Below are 23,905 nucleotides of genomic sequence, written 5' to 3'. Positions count from 1 at the left end.
AGTAAACACAGATGAGCAGCTCTGGTATGAATGGAATAAGCAGTGGTAGTTTATTTGAATAGTAGTTTGGAAGTTTGTTTGTTTGCTTTTATGGCCCATTTTACAGTCTTATTCAAAGAGGCACAGAACTGTACTACTACGTTTGGCACAAAAATAAGTCGTATGCAGTTTTGACATGTTAAAGCATCTATAAGTCAGAAGTCTGCTCTTAGAAAAGTGATATAAAGTGCTAAGCTATGACCGACACCTTATCACTATTTGTTCCAAGATGAGTTCATCCTCACCTGAACCTTTCCTGTCCAGCTGTGTCCCAGAACTGGAGCTTGACGTGGACCCCCGGCTCCACCTCCAGGAAATGAACATAGAAGTCTACACCCACAGTCTGATTGATGGACTCCAAGAACAAGTTTTCAGTGTAGCGCTTCAGCAGGGAGGACTTGCCCACCCCGGAGTCCCCCAGCATGATGATCCTGAACTGGTACTGCCACAAAGTCAGGTCCATTGTTGCTGCTGGTGGGAGAGAAGGGATGAAGAGAGTGAAGACAGCATCTAGAAATATAAAGCTGTACAGAAGTGCTAGGAAATACAAAAAATTAAGATACACAGTGCAAGAATTTTTAAAAGTTTTAAGAAAGGTCACAAAAGGTTAGAGGAAATAGTGAACAGTGTAGATGGTACCATGAAGGGTAGAGAAAGAGATGAAACCTCCACGAGACTAGCAATCCCACATCAGCTCCCCACCAGTTGGTTCCCTATCTTAACACTTCAAATGTTATGAAACAAACACAGCAGCCACTCCTCACTAATCTCACTATCAGAAACCTGCGTCCACAGTCATCCAACACTCCTGTTCATTTGATATCGGCCGCCCAGGTTTCTCCGTTTCATTCCCATAGTGGACCCTCACAAACATTCTACAGAAGCAGGTATGTAGGAAAAAAAAAAACCAGTCCTACAAAGTAGATCCCAGCAGTGCTGCAATACACGAGTGTGCATGTACACAAGTGTGCTGTGCTGGGGTGTGGATTTCTGAAGTTTGCCTGTTCATACTTGACAAAAGGAGGGGCAAGAGCACAACATGGGGAGGGAGGGCTACTGTGGAAAGGGAGGACTAGATGTGTGTGTGTGTGTGTGCGTGTTGTGAGGGTGGCATTAAGGAAGTAGTAGTTGTATTTCATACCATATCAGGAAAAGGTTTTCGGTTTCCTGTTGACACTCAGTCATAACTACATCATTTACAACCATAAAAACTGACGGTGAGTGTTAGCAACTGTTTGCCCATGCAGGTAGCAACAGTTTTTAAATAGCCTATCACTTGTCTGTAGAGTGAACATTGCTACACAAAAAGGGAAGTTGACAGCAATGTAGCTTTGCATCCACTGGGAAACACTAGGAAAGGCACAGGACATACAGTACATTTTTCTACAATGTATAATGGTATATTTATATTACATATTCTAGCAGGGTCTACTTATATTTAGTAATGGCATCATGTAAACTAATTAATCAAACATGGGTGCCATGTATTCCAGGAACAATCTGTGGTTGCACTATAAAGACCAAGAGACCCTTTAAAATGAAAGAACAATAAATTATACAAATTCAACACAATTTAGCCGTGCTGTTCCTCCCAAATTGATGGGCCTTTTAATATAAAGGCTATCAAAAGACAAGTGAATTGCACTAAATGTTTTCTAATGCTGCTTAAATTATATAAAGTATAATTGGCATGGAATCACCTGACTGATAAGAATGCAGCATTGTGGGATGTAATAACTGTAGCAGTCCATAGGGGGTGCTGGAGGAGCTTTAATCTTAAGCCTTGTGTAAACTATAAACATATAAACCAAGTAACTATGGTCTTACTTGCTCTTATTGTCAGAGAAAAGATGAAGAAAAAAGTACCATTACTGAACACAAAGGGGTTTATTTTGTGTGTGAAAGTTGCAGGGCTATTTCAGCATAATTTAAGTTTTCCTGTCTGCGTCACTCATAAAAAAAAAAACAGAATTTGGCATTCTGAGGCACAGCTCAACTAGAATAACGGCCAGATTGTCTTGACAAATAAAACATATTTATTCAGATTAAATGTACATATTGCAATATAAATGCACTTCATAAATATAAAAATAAACAGAAGCACTGTCAGGAATAATTTAACTATCCTTGCCGAGTTATGAATTTACTCAATCTGACAAGACTTCCAGCAAAAATGGAACTTGGCAGCTTGATGCTTATCTACTGTTGGCTGCTACTCGTGTTTTGAGAGCAAATTTAGGTCTCCGTTTCAGGTTGAGGAGCTCAGATTTCATATGCCAAGAAGATTTTGTTTTCAGTTACTTCTGGTGACTAAGGGTCACTTAAGCAAGCTGAAGCACCAGATGACTGTGCATCAGTATTTTCTTTCAGGAAGTTAGGGGTCAAACAAATATCATGCGACCGAAGCTGTGAAACTACATTTAAGGAACAAAACTTTACCTATAAAACAAGATCCATGCACGAATTGAAACCAACTGTCCTCTTGATATTGAATGATACCTAAACAATTCACATTATTATGACAGAAAAACTCATATACTGCACAACTTTAATCTCATACTTGCATGGATTTGCATGTACATGCCATATAACACTGAAAGCTTATTTGAAACCATGTGTTTTACACACGTTTGTGTAGAAACCCTGAATGAGTGTTAGGATATGTGAAGTGGTATTAAACCTAAAAAGAAGACATTAATACAAAACATATTCTAAGACATAAAATAAAAAGCAGTTCAAAGAGGTAAACTTATCAATGGCAAACTGTGATAAAAGTCAAACAACTGTACATATCATGTTTATCTATTTTCATACAGTGAACTGGGTTTCAGGATGGTTGTCCCAACAAGGGCGGCACAGACAACGAGTCCTACCTCAGCACTTTGTTACTGTTGCTATACTTCCTGCAAAATGACCCGTTTATTCTCTCAGCTAGTTACAAGTATCTATTCTTAGCCCTATACCTAGAAAAGGCAACATCCTCATCATTTTTGCTCAAGCACACCGACAGGAGTGATGTTTCCTAATTGATCTCACACTCACTATATGTTGCACTATGTCCTCTTCTTACAAACTTGCCATAAATTTCTTTTCTGGTATTTGCTTATTGCAAAACCTGTAAAGAACCAGAGTTAACTGTAAAATATCTCTTTAAATTTATACAATCACAGAATATTTTAATTTAAAAAAACAAAACAAAACAGTAAAACAGAAGATACTGAGAGTGTAAAGACAGTTTAACACAAACTTTGGTTTTGCAGTGCTTTTGAGGGCAAATCAGATTTTTTTCTAGGTCTTGCATTTATTTGCATGAGTGACACAAACAACTACACCTACGAAGGAGGAAACTTCAGTTCCGTGATGTCCGTCTCAGGAGAGCTGCTGCCACTGCAGTCACTGTAAGTGTCCCTATAATGAAACACAAACACACACAAAGAGCATTACAGCAGTAGCACAGACACATTGCTTTAATCAAACTGTAGGTACAATGAATGGTCACATTCCAGTGTTGCTGTAAACTGTAATAGCCATAATTCTTCTGAAACAAAACTGCATAATTAAAAAAAGTAAAAGTAGATACTGAATAAAACATTTCAGTAAAATGCTATTCATATTCACAAATCAAGCAAATTTGACTAAATTAATTTGATAATGCATAAAAAATGCCAACAGCATTTTGCAACTCTATAGACATTGTTACAAAAGTAAGAAGAAAAAGAAAACAAAAAGAAAAAGAAAGATATAGAAATGTGCAATTCAGAAAGAAACAAGTTAATATCTGGGAACTCATAATAGTTCATGCTAAACGGGTGAAGCGTCACAATTCAGCGGTTTCACCTGAACTTCCAACAAATAACAGTTTCTCCTACCGCGGAGAAAGGCGACAGCCCTTGGCCAGGTAGGTCTGGAGTTTTCCTGCAGCAGCCAGTAGGAGACCCAAATAGGGAGGAGAAGGTTTGATGGGTCTGGAGGTAAACTCTGGATGGTACTGCACTCCGACAAAGTAACAATGGTCTGAAACAAAGACAACTGTTGGCTTAGTACAAATTTTTACTACTTACTACAAGTCAGGACGAATATACCACAGTAAGCATGTGAATAAAACATTGGAAAATATTTAATCATGACAAAAAAAAAAAAAAAAAAAGACAATCTGAGGTAAAGTAGGTTTAGAAACAGCATGGTGTATTTTATAAGCAGCAGAGTGAATGTCTCTTTTCAGTAACATGTTTCACTCACCCTGCAATTCAATCATCTCCATTCTCGTTCCTTCGACATCCTGGCCAACAAACTGAAGACCCTTTTGTTCAAAGTGGTGCTTCAGCTCAGGATTCACCTATAAACGAGATGGGATTCAATGATTAACAACAGGTTTTTAAAGAATAACACATTACAAAATGGCCCAATGTAAAACTACATCTTGGCTTAAACAAAATAGCCCCTCAACGTGTACCAGCAGATTAAGATGCTGTACTCCAGAGAGTGTGTTTGTGATCCTGTAAAAATAAGGCTTGTAGCAATAACATATTTTTGAGGTTTTGCTCTGGTCCCTACCTCAAATCTGTGTCTGTGCCTCTCCTCAACATAGTCCACATTTCCATAGAGTTTTCCTGCAACAATGAAATATCAGCCATCACAAACAACATCTGGAAAGACTAAAAACCCCACTGTCCATTTATTTCAGGACACATACTCAGTACGCTGGTGCTAGATTTAAAAATTGTCCGCCTCTTTCCCAATCTCATAGTCCCACCCATCTGCCCTGGGTTGTGTTCTGGCATGTCAATCACCTGTCAAGATCAAACAGGCTGTTAAAACCTTTCTGTGAAGCCTCTGTTGATATGATGAAGGCAAAAAAACAAACTCACCACAGGGTGTTTGGTGTCTGGATTAAATTCTGTGGAGTTGGCATCTGAAAAAGATAAGTGAAACTGATCTAAGCTCAAATCTCCTTCCTGATAGGTCTAAAGTTCTTTTATCACTAAATCAGAGCCCATAGGAATTAAGTGTTACTTTGAAGTACCCCCTGCTGAATGGTGCAATTGCTCACCTTCCCATCCGAGAACATTGCAGGCAAACTCGCACACTGCCAGCTGCATGCCCAAACAAACTCCTACACAAAACAAGATCAGCAGCATTCTTGTATAATGATAGAACTCATAATGACCAAACATGACCTCTGCTCTGTGCAAAACACTTCCACGGCTAATACTACAGTATTTGCATTATGACTATATTGCGCCTGTTGTAAGTAGTCAACTCTCTTCTTTTCCATGTCATTCAAAACTTAAAAGTTGCTATTTTGATTAAGGGTAAAAAATATTTTTTATTTTTGAACAACAAAGAAAATGTTTTCATGTCAAAAGTGACAAAAATTATACATGGATCTAAGTTACATATAAATCTAAAACAAAGCAAGTGATTACAGATCAAAGTACCTATTCTCTTCAGGTCTACTACCTGTGGCAGCAATTTTAGTTTTGAGTCTATGGATCCAGTGAGTCTCTATGAAATGCATTAGCATCATTTTCATTTTGTGTAGCTTTGGCTTTATATTTTAGCACTGTCTTGCTAGAACACAGATTTATCCCATGTCACCGTCCTCTGGTGGACTGTGGCTGGTTTTCCTTTAAAGAATCTTTTAGATTTTATCCAAAATTTATTTTGTGTCACAGATGACGCTGCCATATGTTTGGTACACATTAGCAGTTTCTAAATACTTTGATCTGAACCACTGATGTTTTAAGTGTGTCAGAGGTAAGTGGTTGAATATTTATGCAATCATTTATATTTTGCTTGTTTGTAGATTTGTATTTAACACTAATTTATGAGGTTTGTTTAAACTTCCGTTGTCAGAAACTTTGTACTGTGACTCCATGGTCATTCAGCCTCATAAAACATGACCAAGTCCAACGCAGCGAGTACTTTTTAGAGGCAGTGCAGCAATATAGTTAGTTTTTATTTACAAACACTGGCACAGTAATACTTGTATAAAGCTACTTACCAAAAATTACCACATCTTAAGCATCAAACAACACATAGAAGGTAACTACAGGTTTTATGTCCAGTCTTCAGCTTTTATCATAAAATTTTACAAAATTATATAATTAAGGAAAAGGCAGAAACTACAAGAACATGCGTTTTCAAATTTATTTTACCCAGGAATGGCAGGTTCTTTTTCCTTGCCCAGTTAATAGCCAGCATCTTGCCTTCTGTCCCCCGCACACCAAAACCTCCTGGCACCAACACACCACTATGGGGAGGAAGAAAGGAGAGACAGCCTCATTTTATCAAACTACACAGACTGGGTTGGTAGAGGAAGCATCACACAATGTAAACACATCTATACATAGACTAAAGACAGTCTGAGGAATAGAATTGAAGATGAAACATTTTGTACAAGACATTCATTATTCAACTAAACAGATATCTGCCATTTGGGGTGGGGGGGGGGGGTGCTACAGCACATATAAAATCAATCATTGCCAGGCAATAGTGGAAGAGCCAGACACTGATATAGCCCTGTTGGATCTTCTGATTTTTTTTGTCACCGTCTTATTTGCAGCAAGTGATGCTATTATGTCCAGGCAGGCTCAGTAACATTCTCTACAGCTATACTGATATTTAACTTTTTAAAGAGATGCTATGCAGTAGGAAATAACTTATCGAAATAGGAGCAAGGTAAACTGACTTTTTCCATAGGGTTTTAAAACTAATTCATCAAGAAGTAGCCAAGAAAAAGACTGTTTTCTTTATTAAAACAAGCAACAAATCCTACAAACTCCTCTTTAACCATTGTAAACATTTACAGGTCTGGCTACCATGTTATGTTATGTTATGTTATGGCTACCAATGTTATTGACAAATTGAACTCCCCCACATCACTTAAATTACTGGTGAAATCTGCACATGAAGATGTAATGAAATATTGTGAAATTCAAAGCACAAACGTCCTCAGTGAAGCAGCATAAGTCACTGGGTGTGACAGCACTCTGCTGCCATCATGTGGCATGAACGATAAGATTATCACCACAGCAGAAAACAATGTTGACATCTGTAATTTTCAGCATCATCAAGCCTACTGACAACTGTTCTTCCAGTTTTGTCTACTCACTGGGAACTGCAGAGCTTTTGCCAGGCCTCATGATATTTCACCGGCTCATCTCGCAGAGCAGTAGACTCCAGCTCTGCAGAGTCTAAGTACTAAAATAACAGCAAACACCACATGAAATCAGTCTGCATCATTCCATGCGTGTTCTAACAAAACTGTCAACACACACTGTGTTGCCACAAACAGTGATGCCAATGCCAGAATACCCAAGACACAAAGACATGAACTACTTCCATACCTTAACCTCTAATTTGTGATTAATGGCGAAGGCTGAGTGTTCTAGGGCCTTAATTACTGAGGTGTATGCATCAGCCAACTTTGTGTACTTCCCCACCAGAGCTATAGAAACAGGCTCCAAGAGACGGTCAGATCTGAGGAGAGAGAAAGATGATTGTCAGAAGTGACCCAGAGCATTATTTGATCACAACTTCACAAATAAGATTTCAGTGTTCAGGTAGTAACAGCTGAGTTCAGATTTTACCTTAACTTCTAGTATGCTATAGGGACTGAGGAACATTTGTTTTACACAGTTCAACATTCTTAGATTTGTAACCGATTCCTACAGGTGACAAAGTGTCTCTGCAATTCAAGTGACAGCACCACAACTACAAGGTAAAGAAATTGCATTGTTGTCCTTCCTTTCCTTGAGCAAGACAAGCAGAAAAAAATGTAAGGTTCTAAGACAAACTGACTCACCTGTCAGCCATCTCCTTCCACTTTGCGAGCATCTTTCTGGGTTTCATCTCGACAGGCAGGTTCAACCGCTGACACAAGTAGCTCACAACACCCTGGTCCTCCAGCAGCAGAGGCACTCTGTAGACTGATGAGACATCGTGGACACAAATCACCTGGAGGGAGTTACAAAACATGTTATTTAATTTAACAAAATCCAAAACTATATAGCCCTGTGTGAACAAGTGTTTGCCCCCCTGTCAAAACACTGGTTTATCGCACCTGAGTTCAATTTCTCTAGCCACACCCAGGCCTGATTACTGCCACACCTGTTCGCAATCAAGAAATCACTTAAATAGGACCTGCCTGACAAAGTGAAGTAGACCAAAAGATCCTCAAAAGCTAGACATCATGCCGAGATCCAAAGAAATTCAAAACCAAATGAGAAAGAGAATAATTGAGCTCTATCAGTTTGGAAAAGGTTATAAAGCCATTTCTAAAGCTTTGGGACTGCAGCGAACCACAGTGAGAGCCATTATCCACAAATGGCGAAAACATGGAACAGTGGAGAACCTTCCCAGGAGTGGCCGGCCGACCAAAATTACCCCAAGAGCGCAGCGACAACTCATCCAAGAGGTCACAAAAGACCCCACAACAACATCCAAAGAACTGCAGGCCTCACTTGCCTCAGTTAAGGTGAGTGTTCATGACTCCACCATAAGAAAGAGACTGGGCAAAAATGGTTTGCATGGCAGAGTTCCAAGACGAAAACCACTGCTGAGCAAAAAGAACATAAAGGCTCGTCTCAGTTTTGCCAGAAAACATCTTGATGATCCCCAAGACTTTTGGGATAATACTCTGTGGACAGACGAGTCAAAAGTTGAACTTTTTGGAAGGTGTGTGTCCCATTATGTGTGGCGTAAAAGTAACACCGCATTTCAGAAAAAGAACATCATACAAACAGTAAAATATTGGTGGTGGTAGTGTGATGGTCTGGGGCTGTTTTGCTGCTTCAGGCCCTGGAAGACTTGCTGTGATAAATGGAACCCTGAATTCTGCTGTGTACCAAAATATCCTGAAGGAGAATGTCCGGCCATCTGTTTGTGACCTCAAGCTGAAGCGAACTTGGGTTCTGCAGCAGGACAATGATCCAAAGCACACCAGCAAGTCCACTTCTGAATGGCTGAAGAAAAACAACATGAAGACTTTGGAGTGGCCTAGTCAAAGTCCTGACCTGAATCCAATTGAGATGCTGTGGCATGACCTTAAAAAGGCAGTTCATGCCCGAAAACCCTCCAATGTGGCTGACTTACAACACTTCTGCAAAGATGAGTGGGCCAAAATTCCTCCACAGCGCTGTGGCAGACTCATGGCAAGTTATCGAAAACGCTTGATTGCAGTTGTTGCTGCTAAGGGTGGCCCAACCAGTTATTCGGTTTAGGGGGCAAACACTTATTCACACAGGGCTTTGTAGTTTTGGATTTTGTTTTCCCTTAATAATAAAAACCTTCATTTAAAAACTGCATGATGTGTTTACTTGTGTTATCGTTGACTAATATTTAAATTTGTTTGATGATCTGAAACATTACAGTGTGACAAACATGCAAAAAGATAAGAAATCAGTAAGGGGGCAAATACTTTTTCACACCACTGTATATCTGACCAATGTCATCATTTTTACATTGTTGTAATTTGTGATAATTGTCCCTAATAAAAACCTAGAAATTTAATCACTCCTTAAGCTTATGTTCTTTAAATACCCTTTATCTAATACATTTCACAATACCACAACTGTATGTACAGTAGGGCTGCATTATGGCAAAAAAATAAATAAATAAAATAATCGATATTACATTTTGTTCAGTACTGAGATCACAATTATTTAACATGGAAACATCATGCATTTACTGAACTTAAAAAAACACCTTGGCTCTAGACCTTTAAATATGATTCAACTGAAAAACCAAGTATTTAATCTACTTAATGTGACCGACAGTCCAGAGGAAATATTACTCTATTTATTTTACAAATAAAACTTCACTACTTCAGGTTAATAGTATTGCCTGTCATAACCTAACGAATCTGCTAAAGTACACAGCGCCATCCATCGCTGTCCCTCTCTCTCACTTAACAGGCTATATGCAGCCATCTTTCATTTTAGCTTGTTCATAATAATTAGTCATTCTCTTAACGAGCTTGCTATGGTTAACAAGCTGACAGTGGATGACAGACTGCAGGCAAAGCTGAAATGATCACTCCTGTGTAAGTTTATGCTCATTTAGCAGGAGTTCTGATGGATTACTCTTAGTGACTTTTTACTCACGAGGGTTTAATGCACATGCAGTAAGGAGCTCAGGTGGTGTCACCTCGAGTGATGTTTCACTCTACCTGATGTGAGCAAATGAAATGATGTAAAGTGCTGAAGGGCTGTGCTGGCTTTATAACACAAAACCAAAGCATCATTGAGAAAATGAGTGCGGAACAATAATCATTTTATCTCTATTATTTTGCTTTCATAACTGTGGGAAGCCAAAATCATAACTGAAAATAAGACACAATGAATCGCCCTGCCCTAATTTATAGGTGGTGACAACATGACTTGCACTAGTTCATACCTAATGTTGGCAGCATGCTCTACACACAGAGCGTCAAGTGAGGCCGTTTATTGTAGAAACTGACAGCACTTCACCTGTGTGGGCTCCACGTGACAAAACATGGAAATTTTCTCTTTGACAGCTGATTCAAGGGGTGTTATACAGCGGCACATAATCTGACAAAGGAGGAAAAAGAAAAACCATCAGACTTGAAGTTTCCTGTTTAAGACACTTCTATTTAGTCAGATTTCATGTGATTGTCTACAACAGTATGGGACCAATCTTTAGCTAAGGACTAGTGATTTATCTAAACAAAGAGAAAGAAATGGCATGGCATGTTTATATCTAATGAACAGGAGGCAACACCAACTTAAAGAACAAACTGTAAATCTAACTCACCAGATCCGGAGACAAGCCCAGCCCTCTGAGCTCTCGGACACTGCTCTGGGTCGGTTTGGTCTTCTGCTCTCCTGTTGTTTTGGGCTGAGGAGACAACAGCACTTTCACATCATAACTATAGCAACCATGTGTAAATCTGTGGTGCAGTTTTTATTGTTCGCTCACTCCTCTCCTTCGATTTGAACCCCAGAACAAAATCAAGTATTTTTGAATGGGGGGAAAAAGCATAAGAAAAATGCATTCACCCTGTAATTGTCCAACTCTGTCATTTGGTGATTTATACATGATGTGCGTGTCCACCAGTTCACCATACCTGTGGTATCAAGCTGACGTGAATGTTGCAGAAGTTTTCTCTCTTCACCTTGAACTGGAACTGTCTGAAAGCCTCTATGAAGGGCATGCTCTCGATGTCCCCCACTGTTCCTCCTAGCTGTTGACACAAAACACCAGTCAGACTACTGGGCTGCCTACACGAACACACAGATTGTTTCAAGTTGGCTCTGACACAGACTTAGAAAGTGCAGAACGTCATGAGCTGCATAATAATGCCAGAACTGGTTTTTTGTGTGCTAAACAGAAAGAACTGCTGGAGGCAGGGTAATAACTTAACTTGTTTTATGAGGATCTAGCAGCTGTCAGATGCAGATTTACTAAAGATTAAATACTTCTGCAGTATATACGGTGAGACTCTTTCGATTTAAACCACTTAGATCATTTTATTTATTTTTGAGTAAGTAAAACATACTTTCCCACAGCTGCAAAGCCAGGCTTAAACAAGAGAATAATTTCAGACTCGCCTGAGCACATCTGTGTTTAAACCCATCAATGTTTCAGTCTTTCAAAAAAGGTTTTCTGCCTCACTGACAAACCCATTGGTGCAACTTCAGCAATTTCCCCCACAGTTTGCTGAATGGTGCTAGAGGCAACATGGTTGATTTCATTTCTGGGAAAAACCTCCTCCACTCCTCTTTAATGCACTAGAAAAAATGTCTTGCTCACTAATCAGTTTGGCACACAGGAATTGCTGAAATATAGAACTTCTGACTTGACGAAGACAGTGTTCAGTGTCCTTTCATTTGGCCAACAACACGAACTACATTAACCTTACCTCTATGACACAAACTTGAGGCTCCACACCGTCTTCATCAACTGGGATCCTGGCCTGCTTCAATACCCACTCCTGGATGGCGTCTGTGATGTGGGGCACCACTGAGACAAGGCGTCTGTGATGTGGGGCACCACTGAGAAAACAAGAAAAAAAGAATCAGCACTGCACATCAGACGCTCTATACAATTCAATGGGGTGAACAACATAACAGAAACACTTGATATTAAGGCAACACAGCACCACAAATATCATCTTCCAAAATGCCCATACAGTTGAATCAACACCTTTCTAAAACAGTTTGAACAAAACTGGACATTATGACCTTCATAAAGAGATGAGTTTTGTATTTAAGACTGATGACACGAAACGGTCAAAGCACACACAAAGACAAAGCAATTTTCCCTTATAACCGGCTTCTGTATTAAAGTCTCCTTCCAACACCAAATAATAACCAACAACAAAAAACCGTCTAACCTTGTACAGTTTTGCCCAGGTAGTCTCCCCTCCTCTCCTTGCTGATTACAGACTGGTAGATCTTTCCGGTGGTGAGGTTATTGTCTCTGATAAGACGGACATCCAGGAAACGCTCATAGTTCCCCAAGTCGAGATCCACTTCCCCGCCATCATCAAGAACAAATACTTCACCTAGACAGCACAGTCATTACATTCACTAGTGAAGCAGCACATCCTAAACTGACAGAAATTCAGTGCTTTGCTCACTGACAAAACAAATGCAAGTTGCATGGAAACAGCTTGACCCCAGGCCACTCAGCTGAAGATGACCTTGCTTCCACACTACATCTTGTCAAATTTTAACCACAGGACTCAACCACACAATCAAATAAAACAAAAGACAATACATCCAAAGCAATAAAAGAAGCAACCCTGCTGTATACATATAATTACTCACCATGTTCATAAGGTGAAAAGGTTCCAGCATCAATATTGATATATGGGTCGATTTTGATGGCTGTGATGTGAAGGCCGCATGATTTGAGGATTGTTCCCACGCTGCTGGCAATGATACCCTTACCAATACCAGATATGACACCACCCGTAACCAGGATGTACTTCATTGTGGCATGTAAAAACTAAACACACAGACAAAACTTAAGTAAATATCCTGCACAGATATTTTAACAGCACCTCCAAGGCATGTGCCAACTAAAACCTGCTCAACTACTTAAAAAAAAAAAATAATAAAAAAAATAAAAAAAAATAAATAAAAAATAAAGACTTTGTATTTCCATAAGTGGGGTAAAACTATGGAATAATTTAAGTGTAGACATAAAAAAATAGTAATAGAATTGACGAGTTTAAACATAAATATAAAGGTATGTGTCAATCAAGATATATGCAAGAACAGGTTTAATGATTAACCAGATGGAACATTGTGGGTGTGGTGTATGAATGTTAACACTCTGTAATAATTCTTTAGTATATGATAAGTCTGACTTCTTCCTACTCCATTCAAGCATGTACTAGATATAAGCAAATTGATATTGGATTAGCATTTGTTGGATATGCGTAAAATTATGTGTGTTTACATATCAACTGTCTTTACATGCTTGAAAGAATAAATCTAATCAAATCAAATCAAAAATAGATGTGACATAAAGAGCTGACACAATGCAGACATGTTACAAATGCCCTGTAACTCAAGTAGACTATTGTAGACCATTTTCACAGCAGTAATTTTGACTTGTCACAGCAGGAAAAGCATGGGTGAATTTTTTTTTGTTAATGATGGCTCAGTTGCACCATGTGGCCCAATTTCAGTTAATACCTGTGATTGTCCTGTTATGACTTGCCAAAATGTCTGCTACGAAATATTTCTGTTAAAAGCCAGAATCTGTTTAAATTACAAGCGTATTGACCAGAGTTAGAGCATTTACATAGGTACAATATGTCCCATTGGATAAAAAAAACAAAATTATGTTTTACTCATATGTTACGACCCTTACCCAAGCATAAAGTAGAAAACGTTAAAATGACATTGTAGTCAATTGTGTGGTAACAAGTTCAGTTTCTGTGGTTTGAATTTTGGAGGCGGGGTTGCCAGTTTGTTTACATCTGGATTACTGGATTCATTTGGCTTTACATGATCCAGACCAATAACACATAATGACACTGACGAAGTGAATCCAACCAAGTTAAAAGTAACCCACCCCACAACAAGACTGTGTTTTAAAGCTGCTCATAGCAGAAGCAGCAACCTAACAGCCACACTATACTGAATGGCGGGAAATACCAGTGTTAAAATACGCGCGCAGATATGAATAAAACCTGCGACCTTTCTGGGTAACTTCAGTCCAGAACTCTTGACATCATGACAAAAGTTAACTGTTTGTAAAGCAAGGCCCAACTCATAACGTTATGCTAACGATACAAAGCTGGCAAACTATTTGGGAAATTACGAACATTATCCTTACCCAAAATGCCCCGGGGCAGCTTTGTCATTTGTCCAAACCCAATGTTAACTTTGTCTTAGAAACGAAAAATTAACATACAGTGACTTAGGATTAATATGTACCACCTGCATGACTTACAGTTACAGACAGCAGTTACGTTAGCTAGCTAACTAGCTAACTGGTACTACTCTCGAGTAACGTGGCTGCAATTTTTGCTGTTAACCAACTCAAACACATTACATAGGTGTTAATAAAACCACACAAACTTACCTCAAAAGCTACAAAGAAACTGGCGTCCAAGACTGCGCTGACAGGAAATGCGCAAGTCGGTATGAGTTTTCGTCTGTTTACAAAGAAACAGACTCCACCTTGCTAACTCCGATCAAACACATGTGGGGAACGTTTAACTGCACCCCGGCACAGCTGCTGCTGCTTCTTATGGTGATGCTTATTGGTTTGCAAGCCAAGCAGAGCATGTTTCCTTCCTATATTAGCATTCTGACTCGCTGCATGCCTTAGACCCAGGCTTTTACCCTTTAGGCAGACCATGCCAGAGAACCCGCCAACCAGATAGATGAATTCAGGGTTGGGCTGCGGAGAAGGTCTTCCTGACAGGCTTCACTCTGGGCGTGAATTTCCCCTTATCCAGTATTTAACGTCACATATATCAGTGCGACTTAAGTAATTCAAGGTATATGCTAATTTATCTTTTTGTAATACGAAATGAATAAAAAGCTTTATTGAATTATAATCATGTTGGCCTTTCCATACAGTTAGTTAACATCTTTGGTATGACTGTTGATGGACATATGATCAAATATCATCATAGTTGCTCATCATTATTTGCAATCAAGTGACAAAACTGTATTTGTGGAATTTTTTTTTAAATAAATTCAATTTATCTGGATTATTTTTTTATCAGATAATTCTGTCACCTGTTATTCTTTCAAACAATCTCCCCACTAGATGGCATGAAAGTTCTATTTTGCATTATTAAGCATATATCTAGCCTAAGTTGAGCTTTTAACATGCATAAGATTACTTACAAATAATGAACCCAGTGAATTTATGGTGTGAGGCATCAAATATGGCAACATGGAGATTAATGCTGGTTTAAGCGTAGGTACTCTCATATATTCTGGTTTGGGAGGCACAACAAGATAAAGCTGTTCTTCAAAATCATGTTTATACAGCAACAATGTCTGTGAGATATTAAAGTTTTCCTTCCTGTATTCACTATCCTGCTGCTCCAGTTTTGCTACTGGTAATGAGAGTGGTGATTCTAATTCATTTCTGCCCGTGATCTTGATCTAATTAAAGACCTCATCCCTGCCACCTCATTTTCATAAGCTGTTCCCTTCAATTATATCTGACAAGTGAGCACAGGCACACATTAACCTCCCGCATGAAGCGGTATAGTGCTTCCCTCATCTCTCTGCAATCCTAAAATAACAGAGAAGACAATTCAAAAGCAATTCCACTTGTTTGGAAAACACATCTACACAGCACAATATGTTCCCATTTTCTGATAATTTAGTGCTATCCAGTTCTATGTTTTGCAATATGTGTTGGTCATATACAGTATGACTGTGGCCAAAGTTAGCGGTGAGATTTGGGGGTACAAAGACCTGACCTGATTTATCCACCTAAATCATGTTGCACCTCATATGAAGTTGGCTGACTTACTGTACTACTAAACCTTTCACTGACTGAAAAGTGAAAGTAAAGGAATAGGTTTATGGACTTAAATTTTATTTGATTGTTAAGCTTATAATTTTTAAATGAATATTTCAACAGTTTGGGAAGAGTATTCACTTGCTCTCTGAGTGTCAGCTGAGAAACTCATCAGATGTCTATGCATTTTGTATAAAGTTAGCCAGAATGTGACTTTACTGAGCAACTACTTTGATGACTGAAAACATTGTTTAAGGCTCTATTCGAGAAAAATGGCAGACATTTGATGGCTTCCAGTTTTGGAACGTGAGAATTTGCTTTTTTGGTCTTACATTTTAGTAAATTCAATATTTTGAGGATCTGGACTGTTGGTCAAACTAAACACACAACGATTTAACTTGTGCAGTAGAACATAACTGGCATCTTCACTGTGTATTTTTTTTATGTTTTATAGACCAAATGATTGATTAATCAATTGAGAAACAGAACAACTGATAATGGAAATAATTACTAGTTGCAGACCAAAGTATGTCATTACAGTACTTCACCATGTTTTCTCTTTAAAATGCAAAAACTGAAAATACATACAGTATGTTCTATTTCCATAGTCTGTAATAACTGACTGATGCAGATTACGAACAGCACAAATCAAACGTTGGTCTCTTTGACTGACATTTGAATTGTTTTCTAAAGAGTAACTGAACACCTGTACCACCCTCAGTTAAATAATAGAATGTACTGTATGTACTGTGGTAGTACAGGAATAGACTGAATTCCCGACAAGCTGAAACCAGCATAAAGGTGATTCTACTGTCACAAAATACTAGTTTTTGCTGACAGTGTTTTCTTGTTTCCTCACCATCAAGCAAAGTTTGATAGCATTAGGGTCAGATGTCATGGGCTGATTCACTCTCTCAGACCTGAAGTGGGCTGAAGAGGTCCAAATCCCATCTCAAACAGACACACAAAGAAACAGTAGCACATCCCCCATCCCCCATACACATTATTTATGAACGGGAGTGGTGCCGTTTCCCATCCTCTTGTAGTTTTGGAATGTGCAAAAAATAGATTGGTTTAACACTGGAACACAGATGTTCTAAAGGCACAATGCAGCACACACCCAGGGACAAAGTGAGCTCTTGGGCAATTAGTGTCATTATGACTGCTCATGTGCTTGGTGAACTGGATAAACAGTGTTGTGGTGGCAAACAGTTAGGCATGTGAGTAGCATGGATAATGATGATCAGTGTAGTACTGCAGAATGAGCAAAACAATTTTAACCAGGTGACAGACAGAATTCAGTGTTCATTGTTTCTCATGATCAGACATATGATAAGGAGGTGGGAGCTACAAAAATCAGGTGTGAAGGGCAGTGAGTTTCCTAAATCCCACAGTAATGTTTTTATTTTTGTCAGACCCAAGGTCCAAAACCCATAAATAATCAACTGATTAGACACATTAAATTGCAAATCTTACCAAATGAATAGCTAGAGCAGGAGAACTGTCATTATCAAGTTGCCATTTTTTGCTAAAAGAACAATCAAAATGATTAACCAAATTTTAAAATAATTGCAGATGATTTTTCTGCAGACCAACTAATCAATTAATCAACAAATCATTTCAGCTCTACTTACAGAATGTCAGTAGTGAAAGATACCCAAAGATCAAGGTACCGGGTCAGTAGTCCATAATCCAAAGGTATTCAATTTAAAATGATATAAACAAAAAAAGCAAATGTTCACATATAAAAACAAGGTCAAAGGTCAAAAGTTACTTTATTATATAGGGGCAAATTGTTCAACAGCCAGCAGTACCGATGAACATACACAAACAGAAAGAAACAGTCAACACATACTAGAGGTTATCATGAACATTCAGAAAGCTAATGGCCACTGAAACCATGAAATTTTTGAATCTACACTTAGGCAGGCTGAGTCTGTGACCTGATGGAAGCATTGCAAACCCACCGAACAGAGGAAGTGTGGACTCTGCCAGGACTGAGCTAGCCTTCCTAAGAGTCTGAGCCTTGTGCAAGTTAGAGAGGTTGTTTAAAGATGCACCTGCAATCTTACCACACACTTTAACAATGCTCTGCAGTCTGTTCTTGTTCTCAAGGGGAAGTTACCAGTACCAGCAAATAAAAAAAAAAGATGATAATATATTCAATAAAACAGGAATAAAACATCTTCATAAAAGTGTTATCAACATTAAAGCTGTGAAGCTTATGATAAAAATACGTTCACTCGTGGGCTTTCTTACACACAACACACGGTCAATTTGTCGTCAATAAATGTGCTAAGATATTTATAATGCTGGATGAGTTCACCAGCCTAACTGTCAATCATCACTGGAGAGAGGTTAACTTGATTCTTACAAAAATCAATAATCATCTCTTCAGTTTTAGTCACAATAATTTCCAAGAAAGACAGTTTGCACCATTCTATGAACTCGTCACAACTCGTCCATGGTCAGGGTCACTTGTACTGAGAAGAGACACTATGACAGAGTCATCAGCAAACTTGATAATGTGACCATTCTCATGTTGACTCTGGAATGAGTTTTTGTATAAAGAAAATAAAAGTAAAAACTTTGTTTGATTTGCTTTATTAAGCATTGAATGTCATTAACACATATATATGGTCTATTAAATAATCTGTTGATCAGCTAATCAAACAACTCAATCATTTCAGCACTACTGGTAAAGTTGAGGCACATATCATGAAAGGACTCTACTTTTAGTCATCATAATACTTCAATTATATGTTTGAATGAACATTTTTACCAGTAAAAAATTAGCGGTATTAGTGAAAATGGTCAAAATCAGTATTCAAGTTCTTAAGTGACACCCATCAACACACATATGCTCACACACACTCTCACATATATGTAAATTCCTGGACACATGCAGTGTGACAACACTGCATGTCAGGTGTAGTTGTAAACAGGAGCCTTAGGCAAATAACCACCTCAGAGCACTCCAGGTCATAAACCTCTCTGAGTTTGTTGTTGTCGTCTTTAACCTAGTTAATACTCTATTTACATGCAAATGTGTGTCTGCATGTGCCTGGCATTACCCGCATTGTGGGGACTGAAACTTGTTTACACACTCACAACATTGGGGACTTGCCTGCCTCAGATGCTGGTTAAGGTGGGAATAATGGTAAGGTTAAGGTAAGGCTGAGGTAAGGCAAGTTGTTTTCATGGTTAAGGTGAGTCTCCAGGAAATAAATGTAAGTCACTGTAAATTCCCCACGAGGAATGAAAACAAATGTGCTTGTGTGTGTCTTTGTATTGCTTACATTATGGGGACTGAAACCTGTTAACACACTCACATTGTGGGGATTTGGCCATCCTTGTAGGGACCAGCCTCTGGTCCCTACAAGGAAGTCACTGGATTTTAGGGTGGTAACATGGTTTAAGGTTAGGGTGAGGTTAGGTGTTAGGGAAGTAGTGGTTATGGTTAAGGTTAGAATAACCTGCCACTGCGCCATGAATGTATGTAAAGTTCCCACAAGGAATAAAATGTGTGTGTGTGTGTGTGTGTGTGTAGAAGTGTAACACCTACTGTTCTCTCCTTATTACCTAAGCCTAAGTTAAGTTATTGAAAAACCAAATGTCAGTTGAAGGGCATTTTCTATTCAGTGTTTGCACTGAGAGTTAGTCTTTCCTCCTGCTACATGGAGCAAATCTAATTTGATTATGAGCACCGTAGAAGAAAGGCTCTGAGAGAGCAAGTTTACTGTATGGGATCAAGGATGACAACAAAGAGCTGAGAGGGAGTAAAATAGAGAAAAATAGGTAGTGAGTGAGTTTGTGAGAGACAGCAGGAGAGAGAGAGACTCTTCCCAAGAGAGATGAGACGCTGGATAAGTGCCCAGTATGCCACTGCGCCATTGCATTGTCATCTGCCTTTGTACACGTAGGGAGACCAGCATAACCCATGATCTTCTAGTATCTTGACACAACACATAGCATGTGGCCTCTTGCTCTCTCCTATCTGTCTTTGTTTCCTGCTTTCCTAAACTTCCCCCCTCCTGCACCTTTCCCTTTATTCTATCATTCCTCTTTCCTCTACCCTCATAGTCCCCAACTCCTCCTCACCATCATTTCACTCTTCCTTTCTCTCTCTTCTCTTTCTCCTTGCCAAAGCACAGCTAGAGGCTGGGCCTCTGCCACCTCCATGAAAACAGATGACAGTGTTTTGTTTTTTCCCCTCCCCTCTGTCGCAGACCCCCTCCAGGAGAGGTCTGTCTGCCTAGGAGGAGAGGGGGAAATGAGAAAGATTGATTAATTTAAAATGCCTGCTCTCCTCTGCTTTTCTCCGCTGAGCCTCCCTTCAGGAGGACATGCCTGTTCAACAGGGAGACTGAGAGGAAGATCGTGGGAGCTCATTCATCAAGCCATGTATTCTGTTATAAATAATCTGAGTAATGTGCAAACAAGCCCTAGTGCTTAGGGTTGTGGCCTTTGACCGGGACTGCTATTATATGCTCTGTGAAGAGTTTTTTGATGGTCGATTGGTGGCAAGATCAATATGTCAAAGCCAGGCCAAACAGGGAGGGATTCTTTTGTTGTTCCTATGATGAAAACATAGTTCCATAATTCTAGGCATACTGAAGGTTTTTTTTTTAGATTAAAATAATTTTAAATTAATAACATATTCAGAGCTGCTCCTCAGAATAACTGAAGTAGCAATCACAACATCTGACCACTTAGTCTGATAACAGATCATACCAAAGACACAGAAGAGAAGCACCCTGATGACTTGTGACTGCTTGTGACACGTAACTCTAGAGCGCATGTCATTCTCAAGTCAGATGGTAGGGGTAAACAAGCAATCCTTTTATCACTGACTCAGTTATTCAGTTATTTCAACCTCTTCATGCATTGAAGACTGTTCAGCTTGCTTACACCACTTAGCTGCAGCAGCGCCATTTACAGGCAGGAGAGGTGTGACTGGCTCCACTCATTATTGGGAAATTTTTCACTGAAGTGACACAGATGTTTTTATTTAAACCTCTATTAACTGACATTTTTTTGGCTACTTTGGAGCAGGGCATATATTGTTAACAGACTGCTAATGCAGATCTATTATCATCATGTAGGGAAGCAGATTTTAGCATTTTGTTGCCTATTTCCAACAGTCAAAGCAACATTAGCATTCATTTGAAGTTGTGTTTCTCACAACCTGTAGAATGTAACTTCAAAATGCTCTTTTTAACCAGCCTAGTAGATCTTCAGTATTGGCTGATAACTGTAGTTTCATCAGTCCAAGAGTCCTCCTTAGTATTACACATAGTCATTTGACCAAATGTTCATTTAAACTATTGATTAGTGCAGCTATAAGTTTTAAAGCCTGAATTTCTGATACCAGTTAAAAGGTGCAAATGTCATTATACTTTTATATTAGCACCAGCACTTTTCAGTTGATTTCATGTTTGTCCTGCTTCAGAGTATTCTGTAACCATGAAATTCCACACATTTTATTTTGCCAGTAGAAACCTGTCATCAGTTAAATGGCTGTCTCCATTTCTGTCCTGTACCTCATGTGCACTTGCCAGTGCGTTATGCCCACAAAGGAGCTCCAGTACTATACAATGAAGAGGTCTATTTTGGTCTCCTTATCAATAGAGCATTTGTCTCTGTCAGTATCACAGCCCCCTTGCTTCATGTGAGAAGTCTTCATGAGGGAGTGCAAAGACAATGAACAACTTGATTGGAAGACATATCATTTTGGATCACATTTATGGAAGAATGCAGGACTATGGCCCAGCCAGAACCAACGTGGTTTGGCCCCTGTAGACTGTGGACTGTTCGGTAACAAGCCTGGATGTAACGCTGACTCTCTGCAGAAACCAAAGGTTCTTGAAGGTCCATCATGGGACTGGGCTTCAAAGGCACAGATAGGTCATTCCAGGCAAAAACACTGAATGTGTCAGTTGTTGTCCGCACTGCTCGCAGCATTAGAAACAAAAAGCTATTGAGCAAGATTTCCTGTCCCTCTGTTGTTTCTCTGTGGCAGATTCTTTTCCATGCCTTAGCACTTTATATGTGGTACTTGCATGCTCTCCTATAAAAAAAATTGTGAAGCAACACCACTCACCCCCCACTTTGGGGCGGTCTTGTATTCCTTCCTTCAAGCTCAGGTCCTCTACCAGAGGCCTGGGAGCTTGAGGGTCCTGCGCAGTATCTTAGCTGTTCCTTGGACTGCACTCTACTGGACAGAGATCTCAGATGTTGTTCCTGGGATCTGTTGGAGCCACTCTCCCAGTTTGGGGGTCACAGCCCCCAATGTTCCTATTACCTTTATTACTTTATATAAACTTCCACTCTTCACGTGGAGATTGTGAGGAGGACAGCTGTGTGTGTCTGAACTGCACCTAGTAATCAGAGCTAGAATGTGCAGCCTGTACTGGAACTACTGTGCCACTCGGAGAAACAACTTCAACTGGCATTTATGACTAACATGAACCAGCTGAAGGAGACAGAGAACACTTAAAATTTCCCAAAAAACACGTACAATCAGCCAGAAAACCCTCAGCTTTGTTTCTTATCAAAAAAGCACAGTTACTGAATTTGCAGTCTAGCTTTTGTAGCAGAAAGAGAGACTTGCTTCCAAAATAGTCCTATAGCACCCCCTGTACCTGGGGTCCTGCCTGGTATGCCTCACCCTTGCCTCTAATGATCTTATGCTTAGAGCCTGTTCCTGTGCTGCCAAGATTAGTGCCATACAGTGTGCACTACATACTGTACCTCTTTAGAACATTTTACACTTAACTGAGCAGGACTCCAGCCTATTGTGACTCTGTACAGAGTAAACAGGATCTTAACTACACACACTGCCTCCTTATCTCTTGGTCAGTGTTTATAAAGGAATCCTCACTATTCGTGTTGAGGTGACAGTTATATCTCTGCTAAGAAATAATCCACTTAGGATTGTTGACTCTAAGGCATCATGGTAGCTCAGCAGGTGCTTGTGAATTTGAGCTTGACACATAATTTTTGTAGCATACCTCCCTCTCCCCTCTTTTCTTCATTTTACACCACGTAGTGAAGCATGGCTGCCATAAAAATAATCATTAAGGGAAGATTATCTCCCCCTCACCTCTCTTAGTCTCCATCTATCTCTCATTGAGTTTGGAATGCACCAGTGCAATCACCCCCACTGAGAAAAACACTTATGTTGGGTAATTTTGTCTTACATAAGGGAGAGTATTGCACAAAACAAGACATGTAAAAACAACATCAGGCAAGGCCAGAGGGAGAGAATGCAATCCTCAGCTATTTGTGATGGAGAACAGAGGAGGGGCAGGGGGTTGGAAGATGGATGTGATTTCACATTAATTGTGTAAGTTCACAGGAGTGTGCATGTGTATATACAGTATGTGTGTATGTGTGCGGTGGGAGGTGTTTGTGGAATTTCTGAAACCTATGCTGATTTTACAGGCACAGCGGGGATTGTCTGTGTGTTTGTGTGCACATGTAAGTCAGCGTGAATGCATGCGTGAGTATGTGCCCACATTAGCAGAGGAATACGTGATTCTGTGGCTACATGCATGTTTGTGCTTCAGTGAGTTAGCATTTGTATGTGAGTGTGTGTTGTGGGCCTCCACACTTGGCTGGGGGTAGCAAGTAGAATCTTCGGGGAGTGATGTTAAATTTGCCGAGAGCCAGAAACAGACTGGTGAGTCTTCCATAAGGCACTTGCTGTGTACAACAATGTTTTTGTGGCTATAAACAAAAACAAGTGACACAGGAAGGTAAACTAGCTTTATTAGAATTTGCTTTTTAAAACTTCATTAATTGCTTTTCTTTATATTAACAGTGATTCAAATTGGCATTTCACGTCAAAGTGGTGACAGACCCACAGAGAATCATCACTCAACTCCAGAGTCTT

The 23,905-nt window shown here is 39.5% G+C and overlaps 1 protein-coding gene across 2 annotated transcripts; it reads right to left on the bottom strand.

Annotated features, from left to right (window-relative positions):
• Positions 1–329: 329 nt before the first annotated feature.
• Positions 330–14,851, bottom strand: LOC109954663 (CTP synthase 1-like). 2 transcript variants are annotated; one of them, XM_020590150.1, is made up of 19 exons: positions 14,605–14,851; positions 12,834–13,014; positions 12,398–12,568; positions 11,924–12,024; positions 11,129–11,245; positions 10,816–10,899; positions 10,512–10,592; positions 7,847–7,998; positions 7,389–7,521; positions 7,154–7,242; positions 6,198–6,292; positions 5,090–5,152; positions 4,908–4,951; positions 4,733–4,829; positions 4,594–4,649; positions 4,279–4,375; positions 3,909–4,053; positions 3,376–3,447; positions 330–510 (listed from the first exon to the last, which is right to left on the bottom strand). In XM_020590150.1, exons 2-19 carry the CDS (start codon positions 12,997–12,999, stop codon positions 411–413), a joined length of 1,863 nt encoding a protein of 620 aa, XP_020445806.1. In that variant the 5' UTR covers positions 13,000–13,014; positions 14,605–14,851; the 3' UTR covers positions 330–410. The 2 variants fall into 2 exon arrangements, with proteins under 2 accessions (XP_020445806.1, XP_020445807.1); XM_020590151.1 differs by lacking the exon at positions 330–510 and adding an exon at positions 1,923–3,154 and having other exon boundaries at positions 14,605–14,850.
• Between the last annotated feature and the right edge of the window lie 9,054 nt (positions 14,852–23,905).

Source organism: Monopterus albus, unplaced genomic scaffold, assembly GCF_001952655.1.
Source record: "Monopterus albus unplaced genomic scaffold, M_albus_1.0 scaffold11.1, whole genome shotgun sequence".
Classification (NCBI taxonomy): domain Eukaryota; kingdom Metazoa; phylum Chordata; class Actinopteri; order Synbranchiformes; family Synbranchidae; genus Monopterus; species Monopterus albus.
This window is presented reverse-complemented; position numbering and strand designations above follow the sequence as displayed.

Bases quoted from the DNA above. Each gene is read 5' to 3' on its own strand.
- LOC109954663 (XM_020590150.1), bottom strand. From the start codon at position 12,999: ATGAAGTACATCCTGGTTACGGGTGGTGTCATATCTGGTATTGGTAAG. The intron at 12,569-12,833 runs GTGAGTAATTAT...TGTGCTGTCTAG, and splicing joins CTTTTCACCTTATGAACATG to GTGAAGTATTTGTTCTTGAT. The intron at 6,293-7,153 runs GTGAGTAGACAA...TCCTCCCCATAG, and splicing joins CAAAAGCTCTGCAGTTCCCA to TGGTGTGTTGGTGCCAGGAG.